At 37.3% G+C, this 20,029-nt stretch overlaps 1 protein-coding gene across 1 annotated transcript in view; it reads left to right on the top strand.

Annotated features, from left to right (window-relative positions):
- Nucleotides 1-15,897, top strand: part of CMC1 (C-X9-C motif containing 1) — a gene marked incomplete at its 3' end in the record, with an annotated part of 36,536 nt that extends 20,639 nt beyond the window's left edge. The window contains exons 2-3 of the mRNA XM_080714919.1: nucleotides 11,858-11,948; nucleotides 15,777-15,897. Coding sequence (XP_080571045.1) covers nucleotides 11,858-11,948; nucleotides 15,777-15,897 — 212 coding nt within the window. The remainder of the gene's footprint in view (nucleotides 1-11,857; nucleotides 11,949-15,776) is intronic.
- Between the last annotated feature and the right edge of the window lie 4,132 nt (nucleotides 15,898-20,029).

Raw genomic sequence — 20,029 nt, 5'->3', positions numbered from 1 at the left:
CTGATAGACAGGAGCAAAGAAGGGACAGACTGCTTCTGTGTTAAGTTAAAAGGCAGGCTCAGTTCATTTTGAGATCTGAATAACATCCAGCAGCAAGTGGGTTGGGGACAGATTGTTAGAAATCTGCATTATTTTCTTCTCCCAGCTGTTAAAAGATTTAGCAGGCCAGGGAATTGCACATATATTCAGTCAGCCGCCCATGAAGGGCGCGGTGCTGGCTTACGTGGTTGGTTGATTAACATTGTGACCATGTCATACCTTGTACTAAAACCCAAAGACTTAAGAAAATAACTTCTTTTCTCTCTGGCATAAAAAAAATGATGATTCTCTAGTTTTCAAGTTTGAACATTTTAAGAAGCTCTTTTTAGCTTAATGTCAGCGAAGCAGCTGCTGCTTGAATTTGCTTTGTAAAACACTGAATTATTCATTTCCATAAACAAAACTTCCTTAGTAATTATTTAGCATTAATTTATTTCTCTTTATTTCAATCAACCCTGTTGACATTCTATTTTAAAATTAAAAAATATTCTTTGTGGAATCTAACAAGTAAGGCTCTGTGACAACCACTTGTCTAGTGTCTTCTGTTCTTGTAATAAAACATTTCCAGATCCTGAGATAAATTGTGTTTTATTGTTTCTTTTTTATTTATTTATTTATATATTTATTTATTTATTCATTCTTATGGTACTGGGGATTTACCTCAGAGGCATTCTACCTTTTGAGCTATATTCCCCAGCCCAATTTTTATTTTTTATTTGAAACAGTATCTTGCTAGGTTGCGGAGAGTCTCACTACTTGTTGAGGCTGTCCTCAAACCTGTGATCTTCCTGTCTCAGCTTCCCAAGTATTAGGATTACAGGCATGTGCCACCATGCCTGGCTTCTTTTTATTATCTTAATAAAAGTAGTAACTAGTGAGAATTTTATTTTTGTTCTGTAAATGGTCTAGAAGTATCTTCTGGTAGCTTCTCAAGACCAGGCATCCATCATGAGTTTGACTCGCTAGATTTTACCATAATGTGTTAGGCATGAGTACATTTAACAGCGACCATCTTGATTTCTAACAATGTAACCTTACTGGCAATATTTTAAACAACGATTCATCTCATCAGTTGTAGTCAAAGATGGTTTAGTAGGCTATTTAGTAGGAAAAGAAGGTCGAGAATATTGTTTGACATTTCTCGTAACCGCCCCATACGCGGCCAGCTTTACTTAAGACTCTCGGTATCGGCTATCGCAGCGGCTCCTCGGGCAGTCAGTGTTTCACTGCGCCGTGGCACTTGTCCTTTCTCCAGCTGCAGGCTTCTGTGTTTTTGATTTTAAATCGTGAGTCTGCCATGGCGTTGCTGCTCCTTTGGAGGCACTCAGAGGGCCGTCCGTATTAGTATTCAAAGAAAACATTCTTAGCTCCAAGTATTCTTTGAACGTACACTTGCACAGTCTTAGCAACTGATTCAGAATGTGAAGAGGGGTCCTTAAGGGAATGTAGACTTTCAGTTAGGATTCCATTTTTGAATCTCTGTTGTCAGCTTTTGAAGGAAGTCAAGGCATCATACCCACTGTCCGCCTCCAAGGCCCGGGAGAGGGCGAGGCCTGTGGAATGAGAGGGGGAGTAGAGAGGGAGGAAGGCCCATCCCCTAAGGCTCTGCATGCCTCTTAGGATGATTATGGGGACCTCTGCTTTTGAAATTGTCTTGTGAGTATCGGTTTTAAAGGGATAACCAAATATGCCTAATTGTTCCAGAGCTGAAATGTTTGGGAAATCCCTTCAAGCAGATGACATGGGCAGCCGCCTCCAGCTGGGAGACATTATGCAAGCATATTTTGTTTTTTCCTCTGTATGGTGTTTTAGGAAATTAAATGAACTATTTAAAATTGTTTGATTTGACATAAAACAAAGTTTTAAGCCTTAAAAAATGATAAATCGTCAAATCTGAAATACTGTGTCTTCATTCCTCCAAGGCAAGCAATGATCTAGAGTAAAATAAGAACTGCACCTTTAAATACAGGACATGGTTAGTGTTTGCTCAATAATTTTTGTGCTTGGAATGTCAGTTCATGTATGCCTTTGTGTGAATCTCTACTTTGAGTGTATGTATGCATATATAAATTGTATATATATTTGTGTGTATACACATACCCACACATGTAATATCTAGGAGAAATATTCTTTTGAAACTATGCTTCATTCATAAGTAAGAATAGCAAGCTAAGATGTCTGTATGGTTAAAAAAAAATAGGAGTCTTTTGAAAGTAAAGAATAGACATTTATATCTAACATGCAAACTTACACGATGTGTCGGCAGCCCAGCCTGGAGGGCACAAGTCTTGGAGAACATTCCTTCTACTCCTGTTCATGACCTTTGTTACGGTCTTTAAGCAACTTCTGTAACTGTTTCTCATAAGATACGACTTTGGAAATCTGTGTCTTCACATTAATTTACATAACTCTTTTCTATGAAAGAATATATATATTTAAGACCAGAAAGAGGATGTCTAAGTAACATCTGTGACTATTTAGTACATGACTGATAGCCTAGTCTTTGAGAGTTAGAAATAAATGTCATACGTTCTATTCTATATGAAACTTTTTAATATTCTATATGCATAAATATATATATATGTGTGTGTGTGTGTGTGTATATATATATATATATATATATATATATATATATATATATACTGCAGTTTTGGTATATACTGGGTACCCTCTAACTGTATGATTTTTTTCAATACTAAACTATATTTAGTTGCGATTTTGCATTCGTAAATATGTTGCTGAAAATGTGAAACTTTCCTGTCAGTCAGTTCTACTCCGTTAATCCAGCAAGTAATTTGACCTTACTCCTTCTTCATCTTAAATTTGAAGGGAATTATGGGAAAGAGGAGTAAAATTCCCTCCATGTTCTCTGTAGTAGTAGGTTACAAATACATAAACATCTTGTTATTTTTTGATCCATGATTTCCCTGCTCTACAATGGGTCCATATGTTCTTCTGGACGAGCCAAATAGAGGTAATTTGGTTATTTTTAGGGACATGCATGCTTTTTGGAGGGGGTAGTGGTGGGAAGAACGTGGTATAAAAGGAGCTGTTTCTTTGCCCACCTTATAAGTATCTGTGCTTGACACAAGCCTTTCCTATGAGAGTAATCAGTCCTTAATAAAACTGTATTCCTAACTACTTGAGCTGATAAATAGTGAGGTTTGTTTTTAAAAAGTCAAGTTTATTTTATGTCAATTTTCTATTTGCCCTGTATAAGATATATTTAATTACTTTACTCCATCTCTGTGTTCAGATTAATCAGATTCTGCTACATATTGGTGCTCAAATTAGAATAATTCTTTAATCAACTGTGTTATCCATGCTATGGTAGACTAGAATAGAAAAGCTACTCTTGGCATATTGAAGATGCATGCATTTTATTTTCTATTGTAATTTAAAAGTAAAATCAGAAATATTGATTTCTACTTGACTGGAGAGATGATTTAGTTTGAATATCAGTCTGATCTTAATCAGGTGAGAATTAATTGAGTTGGAGGTATTAGATATTCAGTGATGTTAACTGAACCATGATCAATCTAGGGAGAAGCTTTCTTTTGGACTATGTTAGAATTATCAAATAGCTCAATGCACTGCCATGTAAAGCAATCTTCTCTTGTTCACTCTTCTACCTTCTTGTCTCATTAAATGCACCACTAAATCCATTCTATACACAGACTAATCCTTAAAGTATAAAGCTAATACATCACAATTTAATAGGAAGTTAAAAGCATAATAATTTTGTCATAAAATGCAATTGTCAGAATTTTTATAATGATATATTTTCTAGTGTCTAATTTTAAAACTAAGCGACTAAACCTCTGCTTTTCATGTATATGTAGAACTTAAAAACATCTGTTTTACTCTCTTTTTTTTTTTATGTTCAACATGGAAAGAAGTGAGCAGTACAGAATTGTTTTCATGTTTATTTCCAGAAATAAAAATAGAGTCTGTAGCATTGTATTGGTCTGCAGTGTGGCATGGGCTTTTCATTTATTTTAAGAGTGTGATAGCAATATCATAAGTGTTGTGAAAATATAAATGGTGAGATAACACCTCCATAGGACTTGCTCTTAAGTAGTAAAATTGTAAAGTCTTTAAATAACCCGCAGCCAGAACTGAAAGGATCGATTTGCCTTGTTAACTAGGGATTCTATACTTATTAAATACCTAATTAAATTGAGCATACCATGTCTTTTAGTCCTCTCCCACCCCCACCCCCCTGTTTAAAACGAGAATCTGAGCCTGTCTACTAGCAAGGTGGCACATATTATCACTGTCAGACTTCTTCCGGCTTGGCAGTCGGTGTGACCGTGTTAACTCAAAAGAAAGCCAATAGTGTGACTTCTCATGGTGTCATTTTACCTTGGGATAGTGCTTTTCACTTGATGGTGGTATGAGGGGAATAGTATGGCCTTTGTAGCCTATCTGTCTTGCAAAAAGAAATGTCCACATTTGTATTTGAGAACACTTAGCATTGATGAAATTAGATGCTATGTGCAGAAACATCCCTAGAGGGTGATGAACGGGGACTTCTTAGTGAGATGTAGTGGGGTTTCCACCCTGTGTTGTAAACAGCCATTCAGGGAAAAGGTCCTGTTTAGGGGAAAAATAGCTTTTCACTTCATTCGTTAAAGGCTCTTCATATCTCGACTCCTCTCTTCCCTCTCCTGCACCGAGGGTTCTTTCTTTCTTTTTAACCTAACATTTTGTAAGGTAGCTAGAGTACCAAAACATATTGCAGACACATTTCTTCACTTCTCATCATGCGGTAACCACAGTTACCTGTTTCTTAAATCATTCCTCCACAGCTATTTGGTGATTGTACACACATACACAGACACAAATGCACACACCCACTTATATTCCAAACAGAACAATAGCAGTCTATAATGTACACTGGTGCATTGAACTATTTTCGCTTTAAATGTCTGACATTGTTGGGTATAGTGTCATACATTTTGGAAGTTGAGACAGGGAGAGGACTAAGCCCAGGAGTTCGACACCAGCCTGAGCAACAGAAAAGAACCCTTAGTAAAAGAAAAGGAAAAAGAATTGTAATTATCATTCCCTGTCGGCAACTGTGCTTGAATTTGAAGAGCTTACTGTCTTTATGAACTCTCAATTTTTTTTTTAGGGGAGATGCTAAACTGTTTCAAAGTGAGTTGTGAAATAAACAACCAATTTATCATGAAGGTGACCACAGATTTGTCTGTGGCATGGAAACTGCATTGATGAAGAGCATGCACCAATAAAAGTTTAAAAAATAAAAAAAAAAACCACCTCTGCAGTCATTAGAAATGCTCAAGGGTCTGCTGTTTGAGGACAGCTCCTCCTTGCAGTCCTTTTAAAAAGGCAAGGCGGTTTGGTGCCAGGTGTGGCCCGTTAGGCTGTCCTGCGCTAATGTCCACCCTTCCATTTCGGCTAACACTTAAAATCTGAAACACAGAATTTGGCGCTTAATTGTATCCAGCTTGGAGAAGTCACTTTCTAATGTGTAAAATCCTCATTCCAGGTGTTAGGAATCCTGGAGAACAGGCTATAGACTTAGAGGCAAAGGTATCTGATACTGCTTATTTTAGATGGTCGTCAAATGGCCAGGAAGGTCGGTGAGAAGCTCCGATTCCGTCTTACTCTTTCCTTTGGGGTGCATGGCATGTGCCAAGCGTTTTGCTTCCCCTGTCACCGGCTGCAAAAAAGCTGGCCTGAATTATGTCTTTATTCTGTGGCCTTTAGACATTTCTACCACATGTGGGTTTCTTCCCTGTATCTTGATTATGGAAAGGAGTAAGTAGGGTTGTAGTATTCATATATAATATATAATAATTTGTATTATATATTATTATGTTATAAATTATTATTGTGAATATTTTCTATTATAAAGGTTTGTTTCTAGGCCAATCTGTGCCACTCTATGTGATCTTATAAGTATAATATAATCTATTTAAAGCTCAGTTTTCTCGTCCGCCAAATGACAGCAATAGTGCCTATTTGATAGTTTTGGTAAAACTCGTGTGTTTTGTTTATGTGACATAAGTTGTCATTACCATGTTGTTCTTACTGCCTTTAAAAGCCTTGCGGAAAATAATTATGACGTTCCATGGGAAACCCAAGAAAAAGGTCACCTGAACTAAGATGATTTCTTCTAATAGAGAAATAAGTTAATAGTCCCCATTTTCAAATTTACTAACGATGCTTTGACCTTTGGTTTTCCATAAACAAATCATCTATGTTCTACATACGGTATACCAAGTACTCCTTGTGAGAATCATATTCTACTCGCACTAAACTGACATCTTAAAGCTGAGATAATGGATCTGACTGTCCCTTTCATACTTTTTAGTTTCATGAAGTTTTATGTTACTTGTTTTCTGGGGGGAGTTGTTTGTTTGTTTGCTTGTTTGAACTTTGGGACAATTTTGAATACAAAACTGACTCAACCAAAGAGATGATTATGACAAACAACAATATCAAAAAATTTAAATGGAGCTGGGCGTGGTGGATACACTTGGAACCCCAGCATTTGGCCCAGGAGGATCGTGGTTCAAGGCCGGCCTCAGCTGGCCTTAGTGAGGCCCCGTGCAACTCAGTGAGACCCTATTTCAAAACAAAGAATAAAAGCCGGGCATGGTGGTACCTGCTTGTAATACCAGCATTCAGGACGCTGTACTGAAAAAAAAAAAAGTGTGTCGAAGAAATTAGTTAGGAGTAATGAGAGAAATTATTTACCAAGCCATATTGTTAAATAAGAGTGAGTTAAATCAACTGAAGCCTGGTAGAAAACCAGAAATTAAAATTTAACACTCTTTCATTTAGTTCACTTGCATATTATTTCAGCTGTTCGTTGGATCCTGATTGATTATTCATAGCACTTTCATTTTTATTTCCTTAAGTATTTTAATTTTGATTAGGTGTTTTAATAAACTTAAAAGGATTAATGAGAAGAAGAATGTGCTCTAAGGAAAGATAGGGAAGTTAACAAACCCTAAAATGATGATAGAGTCAAAGCAAGAGCCACGGCATCCTTAGTTAGTGCCTTACCTGAAGTATAGGGGACGCAGAATATCTAGGATGATGGCCTCAAGACACAGGTGGCTCTTTGAATTTAATTAAAATCAGCTGAGATGAAGAGGTCTATCCTTCTGTTGTATGAACCGCATTTGTGGTGCTCAGAAGCCACATGGAGACTAGTGACTACGCTACTGGAAAGTGCACCGGACCTTGGCATCATCACAGAAGATTTTATAGGACAGTAGGAACAGAATGCAAGCCATATATATAAAATCTTAGTAATCACTCTTTATGGTGTGAAATTAAAGAAGTGAAATTAACTTCAACATTATATTTAGACAGTCAAAATATTATTTTCAGCATGCAAATACTGCAAGATATAAATATTTCACTATTTTTTTTTCTCCCTACGTTTTCAAAATCCAGTTTATATTTTATACTTAATATGCTACAATTCAGATTAGCCATATTGAAGCACTTACTATTAGTGGCTACCATATTGTACAGAGCGTTACTAACTCAATTCCACCTATTAAAACACAGCTGTATGGGATTCCTGAATTCCTGTAATGTCTGTCCACGTGACTTGACAATTTTCTACGTGCAGTATTATAGATTTGCCTTTGGAAATCAAAATATTTTTAAAGCTATAAGTGCAATGAAGAAGCCACTATTTAAGTGTACATTTTTGTAAAAACCACTTACTGTTTTTGCACATTTTGATTTTTCATTTGAGATATTAGCTTTCTGGAGCCCTCAGAAAATTATCTACAGAAATTTTTTTTTTTTTTTTTTTTTTAGCTAAAATGGTTTGTTGGAAATGACTTACTGATAACCTTTTCTTCAACTTAATTGAACGTGTCTTAATTAACTAACTTCTCATTAAGCCTGTCATTATTTATAATATTTGGCCTTGTCTAAAGATTGGATTGGATTATTTCCAAAAGTCAAACTACCAAGACTGTTGCCACAGAGGAGGCTAGGAAACCGACAGTTTTGTTACTCACTTTTATAAAGTAATGTATATAAATACAGAACTTTTGAAGAACTCTTTCTCTGAACCCCTTGAAATCCTCTTCACGCTGTTGGCTCTGCAGAGAAATGTGCCCTGTGGCGTGGGTTTCCCGCAGTTGAGTAGGGAAGAAGAGGACGGAGGACTGGCTGTGCCCCTCATCCCTGCCTTGGCCCAGGCCTTCGGCGCTGGATTTCGAGCCTGTGAGCTCGGCACTGAGGGTGACCTGCAGTCCCCAGGCGCGTTGAGCTTCACAGCTTGCAGAAGGGATGGTGATTGCCCAGAGTGGCGGCTGCACTTAGCATGGTCGGCAGGGACCTGATGTGAGACGGTTCACTACAGAAGTCTTCGCAGAAAAGATCGCTCTGCTTGAGAAAATTTAGTTTTGGGTTTTAATTGATATTATGGATTTAAAATAAACCTTTGTCTGAAAGGAAATCTTACTAAACGTTGGCACCTACTTCTTGCTCAAATCGTATCATTTTTAATCCGATGTTTATAAAACCTCTTGTGATTCAGTACTGGTCAAAAGATCTTTTTTTAACCTTATGTTTAAAGTACATCTCTTTTTATTCTTACCCAGTTTTAAAAAGGAAAACGTTTTGTGCTTAATATTTCCATTTCTACAGTGTTTACGCTGTGTTGTAAATTTGGGCAATTATAAATCTCCCTTTCTGTGTTCTTCAGTAAGCGGGGGCTCTTAAGTATTTTTCATTTAATTCAAAGTTCCTTATTTGAAGATGAGTCATTGCATGATTGTGTAGTCATGGAAATACTGCATATAGCTTATACACTAGAATTCTCTATCATAATGGTATCCGAATCTTTCCCTTTTGTAAGATGGAAACACGGGCAGTGTATCAATGCTGGTTATGGAAAGAAGACTTTTAGAAAGTTATAAATGTTATATCTAAAGCTGGCTGTGAAAATTCACCTTTAAAACATTATAATTTAAGCTGGGTGTGGTGGCGCACGCTTGTAATCCCAGCATTCGGGAGGCTGAGACTGGAGGATCGCGGTTTGCAGACAGCCTTGGCTACTTAGCCAGACCCTCCGCGACTTAGTGAGACCCTGTTTTAAAATAAAGAATAAAAAACAGGGTTGAGGGTATAGCTCAGAGGTAGAGTGCCCCTGGGTTCCATCCCCAGACCTGCAAAAACAAAAATAAACAAAAAATTATAAATTAATGGAGATATAAATAGTGGTTCTAGCCAGAAACATGAAATCATCGCTATTTCTTTTAACTTGGTATCTCCGCATTGCCACTTCTCAGGGAATGCTTTAGTTCTAACTGGATGACTATATTCACAAAATAATATTTGTGTGAAAGTAAGCGCAGAGAAAAACGTAAAAGATCAATTGTCTTACATTTCTAGTTTTATGCACAGTTGTTGCTTGATAAGTACTTATCCTTGGCTTAATTAAGGAAGCTTATTATTGGAGATTATTTGAGTGTTAAAATATATTCAAAAGTTTTATAAATTAAATGACTCAAAAACAAATATTTCAACTGAATATTTCTCTTGGTGCTTTTACATAGAGGCTCCCAAAAGATCTTTCATATCATAATGAACCAGAAATTATATAAACTACTTGTACATAATTAAAACATGATTATTTTGTTACCTGAAACTAAACTTTCATTTTTTCTAGATTTTCTTTATCCAAATTTTGTTATATCCAAGGAATACACACACACACACACACACACACACACACACACACACACACACATTATTATTTTTTTTTGGTGGCACTGAAGATTGAACCAGGGGCATTCTGTCTCTGAGCCACACCCCCCAGATTTTAAATTTTTATTTTAAAACAGGGTCTCTCTAGGTTGAGGAGAGTCTCACTACGTGCTGTGTTTGTCCTCAAACCTGCAATCCTCATGTCTCAGCCTCCCGTGTACTGGGATTACAGGTGTGCACCATCATGCCTAGCTCGAAGAATATTTTCTCTCAGTACTTTATTATATAATAATAAGTAGTTTCTTTTATAGAAATGAAGGGTATACAGAAGAAAGGTAAAGAATTTCACGTGCTTGATATTTTCAAGGAAAAAAGTCTTGAGTGCATGTTCTTCCTCTTCCTCCTCCGTGTGCGTGGGTGCGTGGGTGCGTGCGTGCCTGTGTGTTGTGTGTGTGTGTGTGTGTGTGTGTGTGTGTGTGTGTGTGTGTGTGTTGGTGCTGGGGATGAAGCCCAGGGCCTCAGGCATGCTAGGCAAGTGCTCTACCACTGATCCGCATTCACAGCATACACAGTGTACATTTGTTTAAGTTCTGGAATAACTTAGCAATTTTTCCACACTGCTACTGTCACTATTTACATTCATCTGTATTACCTTAAAATATATTACATCAAATGAAATTTTACTTTCAGAGATTTTAATGGTAATTAAAAAATCAATAGAATCAACTATGCATAGTATTCAACATTTAACACGAGGTTGAAAGATGGAAGCAATTAAATTGTACAATACCAGCTTAGAAATCAGTTGGCAGTATTAGCCACATCGCCATTACATGAATATATGCTAATATGCGATGAAAGAGAGATCGTCATTAAAATCTTGTTGTTAAACAAGTGACAAAAACCTTACAAACAGCCTGAGGCTTCAGGCCAGTCACAATTGCTGCAGCAGAGCTGTGGACAAGTGTGAAAATACAGAGACTAGGCCGTTAGTGTGATCAGAGCACATCATGCCGTCTTCCACCAGTCTCCTACTATCCATGTTTTTATTCGTATTAGGGAAAACAAGTCTTAAAGCACTGTCCAAGCATTGTGGTTTGAATTTCCCAAGTCAGTTGAAATATTGGGTTTGAAAAATTTGGAAAGGGGCTTTTGACAATAGGTATTGTTTTTGTTTCCAGAAAAGGACTGGGGTCTGGTCAACTAGTCTATTTGCATTAGACAGAATTTCGGATGCGATTGTCTTCCTTCTGGACGTTATCTGAGTGGACTGGTTTGGTGTAGGTAGAAAGAGGTGCCAGGAAGGGCAAGGGAACTCCCTTATCATTTGGCACTGTTGTGGAACGTGGTGGTTCTCTTAAGCATCAGTTCTGGGTTAACTTTGTAAACATGTTTCCTTGAGAATTGCTCATGTCTTAATTTTTACCCAAGATCATAATCTTAACAATGGTGTGTTAAGTAGGAAATTAACATACAGGTTGCATATGCACCGGAGAGTGGAGTTAATGGGCGTCTTGACAGCCACCCTGCCAGTCCCCACTGACAGCAGGCTGGCTGTCAGTCTGCATTGTCTTTGAGTGCTAGGGATTCTTTAGTCCAGGGATACAAGAGGATTCCCTGAGTTCATTTGGCCTGTTTGCCCAGCTCATCTGTACAGAGAACAGATGCGCTTGTAGTTGGTGTAAAGAAGATAGGTAGGTAATGGAGTTCAGAGGGCAAGTTAGGCTGAATTGGAATAAGAGTAAGTGGGGAGAGTGCTGAGGCTATTAAATAAGGAACTCCTGTGTGACTGCAGGGAAAGATTCTCTAGCACTCGGAATTTTTTACCGTCACGCACATTAAATTATTTGAGTTAACTCATTTTTTACCGAGTCCTTTGCCCTTGTTCTTATCCCTTTACCCACACGTCCCCGCTCCCTCAGCTCTCATTTATTTCTACAAAGTGAACAGTGCTCATCCTCCACCAGTGTGCATGTCTCTTGTTGAGCATGTGCTGCGTGCAAGCCACCGTCAAAACAGATGTTGAATGGATATCCTAGAGCTATGAACGTTATATTGATATAATTATAAGTTACTTTTCTCCTTTCACTTTTTTACATTTCAGATTTTACCAAATGTTGCAAGGACTCGGGCATCCTTATGGTAGTAAAATGCCGGAAAGAGAATTCTGCATTGAAAGCCTGTCTAACTGCTTAGTAAGTCGTCACCTCTGTGTCTGCTTGTGTGTGTGTGTGGGGGGGGGTAGTATGGATGAATATGTTACTTACATGTAATATATTTTGTACCTCCACCAACCGTATTCTTTATGTTGTTGGGTTGTTGGTCAGGGCTAGAATTTTGACATATTGAAGATTCTTCTAAAGAATAAAAACCCCAACAACATATTTACAAAAGTTTATTTTTCAAGTTGTCAGTGTTACATCTGAAAATATGAGGTCAACCAACAAAAACATATAATTTAATAAACCCTTTTTCATGGACAGCTTGATTTGTAAAATGTACTATAGACGACGACTTCTTCTTCTTCTTCTTCTTCTTATTATTATTATTATTATTATTTGTGGTACTGGGGATGGGACCCAGGGGTATTCGAACCCAAGCTACACCCCCAGCCTTATTTTTTTATTCTTTGTTTTGAAACAGGGTCTTGCTGAGTTGCAAAGGGCCTCACTAAGTAGCTGAGGCTGGCCACGAACCCGGATCCTCCTGATTCAACCTCCTAGATGCTGGGATTATAAGCGTATACTACCATGCCCAGCTTTATTTCTTTTCATGGAAAGCAATTATATTTAGAGAGAACTTTTTGGGTCTTCTGATTTGATTATTATAACTTAATCGAGCCTTGTGATTTATTTATTATAATTTCATTTAGAAAAGTTGCAATGAATTATATGAAAAATACAAAAGTAAATTTAGATTTTAAAGTTAATACTTTTTGAAGTATTGTTGTAATATCGTGTTCATGAGTACTTCATTGTAGTTCCTTAATCCTTAAGTGAAAGTACACAAAAGTGGGTTTTTTTTGTTTTTATTTTTGGTCTGGTGATTGAACCTAGGGGCATTCTATCTTTGAGCTACCCCCAGCCCTTTTTATTTTTTGTTTGGAAATAAGGTATTGTTAGGTTGCTGAGAGTCTTGCTATATTGCTGAGGCTGGCCTTGAACCTGAGATTATAGGTGTCCACCACCACACCTAGCTCTACAGAGTTTTTTGAATGCAGATGCTTTATCCTCCTACATTTTATTATCCACAGTATTGACACAAAGTACTGCAGAATATCTTATTTTATTTGCAGGTTTGGGGATGGTACCCAGGGGCATTCAACCTCTGAGCTACACCCCCTGCCCTATTTTTATTCTTTATTTTGAAACAGGGTCTCACTAAGTTGCGGGGGACCTCACAGAGCTGAGGCCATCCAAGAACCACAATCCTTCCGTCTCAGCCTCCCAAATGCACCACCACACCTGGCTTTGCAGAATATTTTAGGATTATTAATTAGTAGTTGTGAGATCTCAATTCTGATAAGCTTTTGCTTCCTTTTATACTATGGTCCTCTAGCCTGTGAAGCATATATTTTTGTGTGGTTTATACCAAGGGATTGAGAAAAATAATAGCCAAATCCCATATTTAAGAAAAAATAACAAGTTGTGAATACATAGAGGTTTTCAGAATGCTGGTGTTGGACTTTAGAGATTATCTAAAGTCATATTTACATTCATAGATGAGGAAGTATATTCAATATTCATTTTTTTTCTCTCAAGTTAATATCAATAGCACTCTTAACTAAGCATTTTTCTCTAGAGGAGTGAGCTAATTCTTCCAGTTCTATTCCTGTGGACACCCGAGCAATGTTTAATGAATCACTTAAGCTGTGTGTGGCTGAATTTGTTTTATATATTGATTTTAACCTGAGATCAAGCATCATTATGGTTAGTTTGATATACTCCTCCTCCCTCCAGACAGAGCAGCTCTGGACCAGAGTAGCCAAGAACACTGCAGAGGGCAGCCTGGACTCGGCTTCCGGGTCATTGCGGGCTTAGCCAGCCCTACAAGGTGGGAGCCATCGTCCCACCCGCAGTGATTGTGAAGTTCTGTACTTAAACACATTTATCACAGTGCCTGGCATTCAGTAGGTACTCAGGAAATGGCAGCTCCTTTCTGATCTGTATTTGTTGTTTATTAGATTTGTACTTAGTTGTTGTCTGAATAGTCATCATTTAAATATTCTTGTTTCCCACCCCCTATATCTGAGGGGGAAAGCACAGGGTTTCTGGGGGAGGGTCGGGAGAGGAGGGGAGCTGCTTCTGTTGGTTTAGAAGAAAGCAGTGGAGGAAACGCAGAAAGACGAGCCATTTGCTGAGAGTGAGTGGGAAGTTATCAAGGAACATTTTACTTGACCTTAAGTCTTTGGATAAGAAGATGCTCTTTGTCGATCACTGTTTGACATCACACAAAATGAACGTAACCGTCGCATCTCTTTATAGGAACATCTGGAAACATGAATGGCTTGTGTTCCTTTATTTCTGCCTTGCACCTAAGTCATTCCTCAGTGTACTGTGAGGTGACTTTTGCCAACTCCCCAGAAACGCTTATTTTAAGGCCTCTCACGGGAGCCAAACCCAGCAAGTCGTTCTTTCTCTTGTACTTGACCTTTTTGTGGGATCTCTTCTTAAAGCTCTCTTCTGGTTTCCCTGATAATGCTTTCCAACTTCTCATACATTTCTCCAGACTTCTCAGTCCCCCCTCACCTCCAAAACTACTCCTTAAAAATTGTTTACCCACACACACACACACAAAAAAAGTTGGTGTTTCCCTGGGTTCTCTTCTCATTCCTAAATCTGAGAAAGTTTAGTTTGCAGCCAGGCATTAAATCACTCTATAAACCGTGGTATTTCTCGACTTCTTTCTTCAGGTCTCAAGTGACTCTGGCTTCTTTTTGCTCCTCCCACATCATGGGTCTTTGTGATCGTCGTCGTCTAGAATCTGGGTTCTTGTCTCCTAAGTCATAATGGTGATTTCTTAAGTTTCACCAAATCCCTTTTTCCTTTCCATTCCTGTAGCTCGTCTGGCCTGAGCCCTCATCAGTTTGCCTGGGTTATTCTAATAGTTTTTTGGACATCTTGCTTCTAGCTTCTCTGCACTTACCTGTTGCCTGCTGTCCAAGGTCATCAAGACCAACTGATTTTGCTGCTCATCCTGCCCCGTGCTTTCAAGATGGATTTTCATTCTTAGAATGGCCTGAGAGCCCATTGCTTGCCCCTTGTACCTTCACGTCTCTCAGGCTTTCTCTGCTGTGTGCGCAGTCTGCTGTAGTGGTGCCAGTCTGTACATGCCCCACTCTCCATCTGTGGCTTTCCTCCTGTGCCTTGTCTATGGATTTCTGTTGGGCCTTCAGAATCCAACTCCAGCATTCCTCAGGATTATCTCCCTTCCTTCCTCATGTTTCCATAGTGTACCAGGCCATCTCTCCTGTCTCAGCCCTTTTATGTGTTTGGTACTGGGGACTGAGCCCCAGGGGCTTTTTACCTGAGTAGCACCCCTAGCTCCCTCTCCCCACCTTTAAACGTTCTCTAACAGTGCCTGCCTAGGTTGCCGAGTTTCACTACATTGCAGAGCTTGCTTGAGCCTGTGATCCTCCCACCTCACACTTCCGAGTATGGGTACAGGCATGGGCTACCATGCTGGGCTGTCACAGCATCTTTTATACTTAACGCTGTCCAATCTTTGTGCTTTAATACCTTGGGGGTTCCTGTGGTCTACAAATGCTGTATCCTGTGACAGCGCTATATAAAAAAAGAATCCTTATACTAATACCTACGTTTTTATGCATCAGTTCAATTAACTCAAAAAACCTTTTGGTCTTTGATTCTGTTAGTCTGATAGAATAATATTTACAATGAATTTGTGACCATAATTATTTCTGAAGATTGATCCTGATGAACTATATCTGAATGTTATTAAAGTAAGCTTATTTTTGTTTGTGAAGTAAATCACTTTAAAGTATTTTCATTTTCTTCTTACAGCTATAATGATCCAGCCTTTTATGAAGAATGCAAACTAGAATACCTGAAGGAAAGGGAAGAATTCAGGAAAACTGGAATTCCTGCCAAGAAGAGGCTACAGAAACTTCCCACAAGCATGTAGGGAAATGTGTCAGGAGCTCATATCCATGGAAGTCATTGGTAGTGTGAATTACTTGAAATAATGGACTCAAGAATGAGTTTGTTTTCTCCTAATTATGAACATATTAATTTGATATTAAATAAAGATCTTTATTTCAAAGTTCTCATTTATTAACTATGGGTTAAGAGCCAGGTATAGTGGCACATGCTTGTAATCCCAGCATTTGGGAGGCTGAGACAGGAGAATCCAGGTTTGTGGCCAGCGTCAGCTACTTAGTGAGGTCCTTTGCAACTCAGTGAAACCCTGTTTCAAAATAAAGAATAAAAAATAGGGCTGGGGGTGTAGCTCGGAGATAGAATACCTCTGGATTCCATCTGCAGTACTGTAAAAAAACAAAAAAGGTATTAACTATGAGTTAGGAATAAATACTGGATTGGGATAGTTTTTGTCATTCTGGATTTTTTATAAGCCTTTTCACAAACTAGTTTTACAACAGTGCTAATGAGTTTCAGAGTTCCATGTGGATATTACATTCTTCAAGCCTATAGGCTAATGGCTAATCATGGGGATGGATCAAAAGTATTAAAGTAGGAATAACCAACCTTGATAGGTTTAACAACTAGGCAGTCTAGCAGTGAGGGCTTGAACCACAATCCTTTCCTCAGTTACTTCGAAGACTATTACAAATGTACATAGATAATACAGGCCATTGCTTCAGACTTGACTTGGTTAATGCACTTTCATTGTTACTGTAAATGAGCAGTAAAGACTACTTTGGAAATGAAGATAAATACCTAAGTTAATTTTACTTACATCTTTGATAAAAATTTTCTGAAATCACATTTCCTGAGCTGTTAACTTGGCTATTGAAAATACTTTCAATCTGTCATTTCTAAATGTCATCCTTATACAGATGACAAACCATTCTATAAGACAGTAATGGACTCAGGAGGTAGGGTAACAGATTTCTGTTCAGATGCAATAATTTGGTTCCAGGCTGAAATTTTATATTTAGACTCATTCTTTGTTCCCCATGAGATATTAACTCTACCACAGGCCCCTATAACCAGTGTACAGATAAGTATATTTTATGTATATTTTTTCAGTCCTTATTAAAATCACAAATAGAAATTATTACCCAGAAAAGATTTAACTTTGGTCCGAATTCCATGAAGTAGATGACTTTTTAGACTTAAATAGAACCCCAAAGAATCAAGGGATGGGCATATTTCCCACTTCACTCTTGTACTATGAGTTAACCACTAGAAAAACTATTTTACTTGAAATACAAAGAAACCACATTTTCCCAGGCCACAGACTGAAGAGATTACTAGAGCAGATAACAGCAAAATAAATATAGAAGTCAAGAGACAAGTATCTGTCCTATATTCTTCCACTAACCTGTTGATACTGTGCACCTCTGAAAGCACAAGACCTTAATTTTTGTTTTTCACGACATAAATGGAGGAAACGTTTTTCAAGAAAAAAGTTAAAAGCTAGTAAAATATACAATCTGTCACTGTCTTTTAATTCACATCAAAGTAGTCAACCCCAATTTTTTGTTGCAGTGCTAGGGATCCAAGGGCCTCATACAAGTCAAGTTCAACTTTATATGGAAAATTACGTAGATGTCATGTTCTCAATAGGTGCCAGACAGATTACACAGTGTGTTTACCCTTTTTCCTCATGGCATAAACTAAACCACTTATTGTAGATTTTACAGTATTCACGCTCAACCACACTCAAGGCTAGTTGCCGACCCGACTAGTCCATCTGCCTCAGTTGCACCTTGCTTGCCCACTAAGGCCTTTACTTACCTGTTTGTAAGTAGCAATTCAGAAGACTTTGTCAAATGATTCAGTTTAGTTTTTTAATCTGAAATTCCCCGTTTTTTCTAATGTTTCACATAGGTTGTCCTTGTTCTATAAATTCAGTTCCATTTTGGCAGGGACTCAATACAGAACCTTTCTTTCAGAGATGTGAATTTTACCTCAACTAATAAGGGATCAAGAGTCAGGAACAGGTGGATTTTGGGGTACTTGAAATGCTTTTTGCATTTTGTCGAGTTATACATGTGCTAAATTGGGTCAGTTATAAAAAGACTTAAGAAATTTTCAAGGAGAACTCTTTGGAGTAAATTTTGGCTTAGTATGAAAGTGGTCAACATAAAAATTTCAATTTAAAAAATACCCATACGCTACAAGTGGGCCAGTTTATCATTTCCTTTTGAATTTTAATGGGAATAGGCATGGCCAAGTATATACTTATATTCTGGCAGGATAACAATACTTTCTAGTTTATCTTACTAGTCTTATACATTGACCTAGTACTTTTGAACTATCAAGAACACTGATTACTGGCATCCTAGCATTACCTGTTTGTTCTCATCACTTTCTTTTACAGGAAATGTCTTTCCACTCAGGATTTAACAGGACAAATGACAGTTACTGGAATCAACAACTAACAATTAGTATCAGACCTTGGAGTATACAGGCAAGGATAATATTTTACATCTGCTTAAATTTAAAACAATGATTTTAATTAAATAATTTCTTGGTATTGTTCAAAACATCAATCAAGCCATTATCTCATAAGACCTAATTTTCTTTTCAAAGGAAAACTTCCAATCTTGCTTTTTAAAAAGGTAAACCAGTAAGCCACATTAGAGATTAGAGATAATAGACAGCCTATGCAGCCACATGAGAAATAGTTTCTGCTGCTTTGTTATTACACAGGTAGTTGCTTCCTTCAGCTAAAGCCTGGAGGTCTTATATTTGTTTTATGCATATTGGGTTTTGTTCTATTACTTGGCAGGAGATTGTACTCCCTTGAGTCAGCTGTGTTCATTGGTCAGAATAAATTCCAGCATCTGACATCAATTCCATTAATCACAGACAAGCTTGAATAAGTGAGTAAGGTAATAGAAAGACAAAAATATCTGGTGCACAGTGAATATTGTACACTGTCTATGTATGTATGCCATTCAGTAATAATAGATCTGAGATATTCTTTAGAATTCATGGTATATGAAACTATCTATATCAGAAAGGATAAAGTCCTCCTACATGAAACACTATCCCAGGCAAAAGGTATATGAACTAAGGAATATATTACTCCTAATATTAATACCTCTGAAAATTTAGATAAATTCCCATGTTAAGCCATCTTTGTTATTTTTCACTTACTTATAAATGCCTAATTGTCCTGTTGGAATGAGTCTGGGACATTTTCACAATTGTACTATATCAATACAACACAAAATTTAGTTCTAAGAATGAAATTTCTAATTAAACACTTTTTCAACTATTACATTTCAAAACGAGGTCTAACAGTGTATAAGCTGTTCTACACAACAAGCAGCTGTATTTCCTTTGAAGAAAATGACTGTATTTACACATACACATTTAAATTTTTAATACGGACCACAGAAGGGACAGATTCAACTGAAACCTGAGTTGCTCTTTCTATTTCTAACTGAATGGTGTATAAAGTTATAATAGCTCACACACCACATAGTTTTTAACTACTTTTTTCATTTAGGACTTGAATGTGTTGGGACAGAGGTGACTTTAATGGGTATTATTTCAAGTCTAATAATGCAGTTTGCAATTCCAAAATTTTATCAAACACTGTAACCGAAAAAAAGAATTATTTGTTTTAAACTCTGAAACACAGCAGCATATAGATACAATAACCTAAACACTTTTATTCCATTAAATTTTATATATGCAGCATGTCAACAGAAATAAAACCTATTCACATTGCCCTTTGCTCCTTATGCAAATCTGAACCAACAAATACGGATTTTCTACTATATCAAAGGCTTCATTTTTATACATGGATATTTAAGCATTTTGCATACTTTGTATAATAAAACCATGTCTAAAAACTTCAATTCTATTTTTTCCTATTTTTAAAAGGCAATTTTTTACAATTGTTATTAAAAGTAGAAATGTTTTTTTGAAACACCTTAATTTTATTAATTAGTATAGTAGCATATATATGATTCTTAGAACAGGGAGCTGGAGGGTGCTCTTTTATATTGGAAAATCAACTACGTAAATACACAGAATGTTCACACGTATACACTGAAGAACTGCAAAAATTTAATCAAAATCCATTTTCAGTTTGTTAATTTCTTGGAAGAGCCACT

Source organism: Muscardinus avellanarius (genome assembly GCF_963383645.1).
Source record: "Muscardinus avellanarius genome assembly, chromosome: 18".
In the NCBI taxonomy this organism is placed as follows: Eukaryota; Metazoa; Chordata; class Mammalia; order Rodentia; family Gliridae; genus Muscardinus; species Muscardinus avellanarius.
This window is presented reverse-complemented; position numbering and strand designations above follow the sequence as displayed.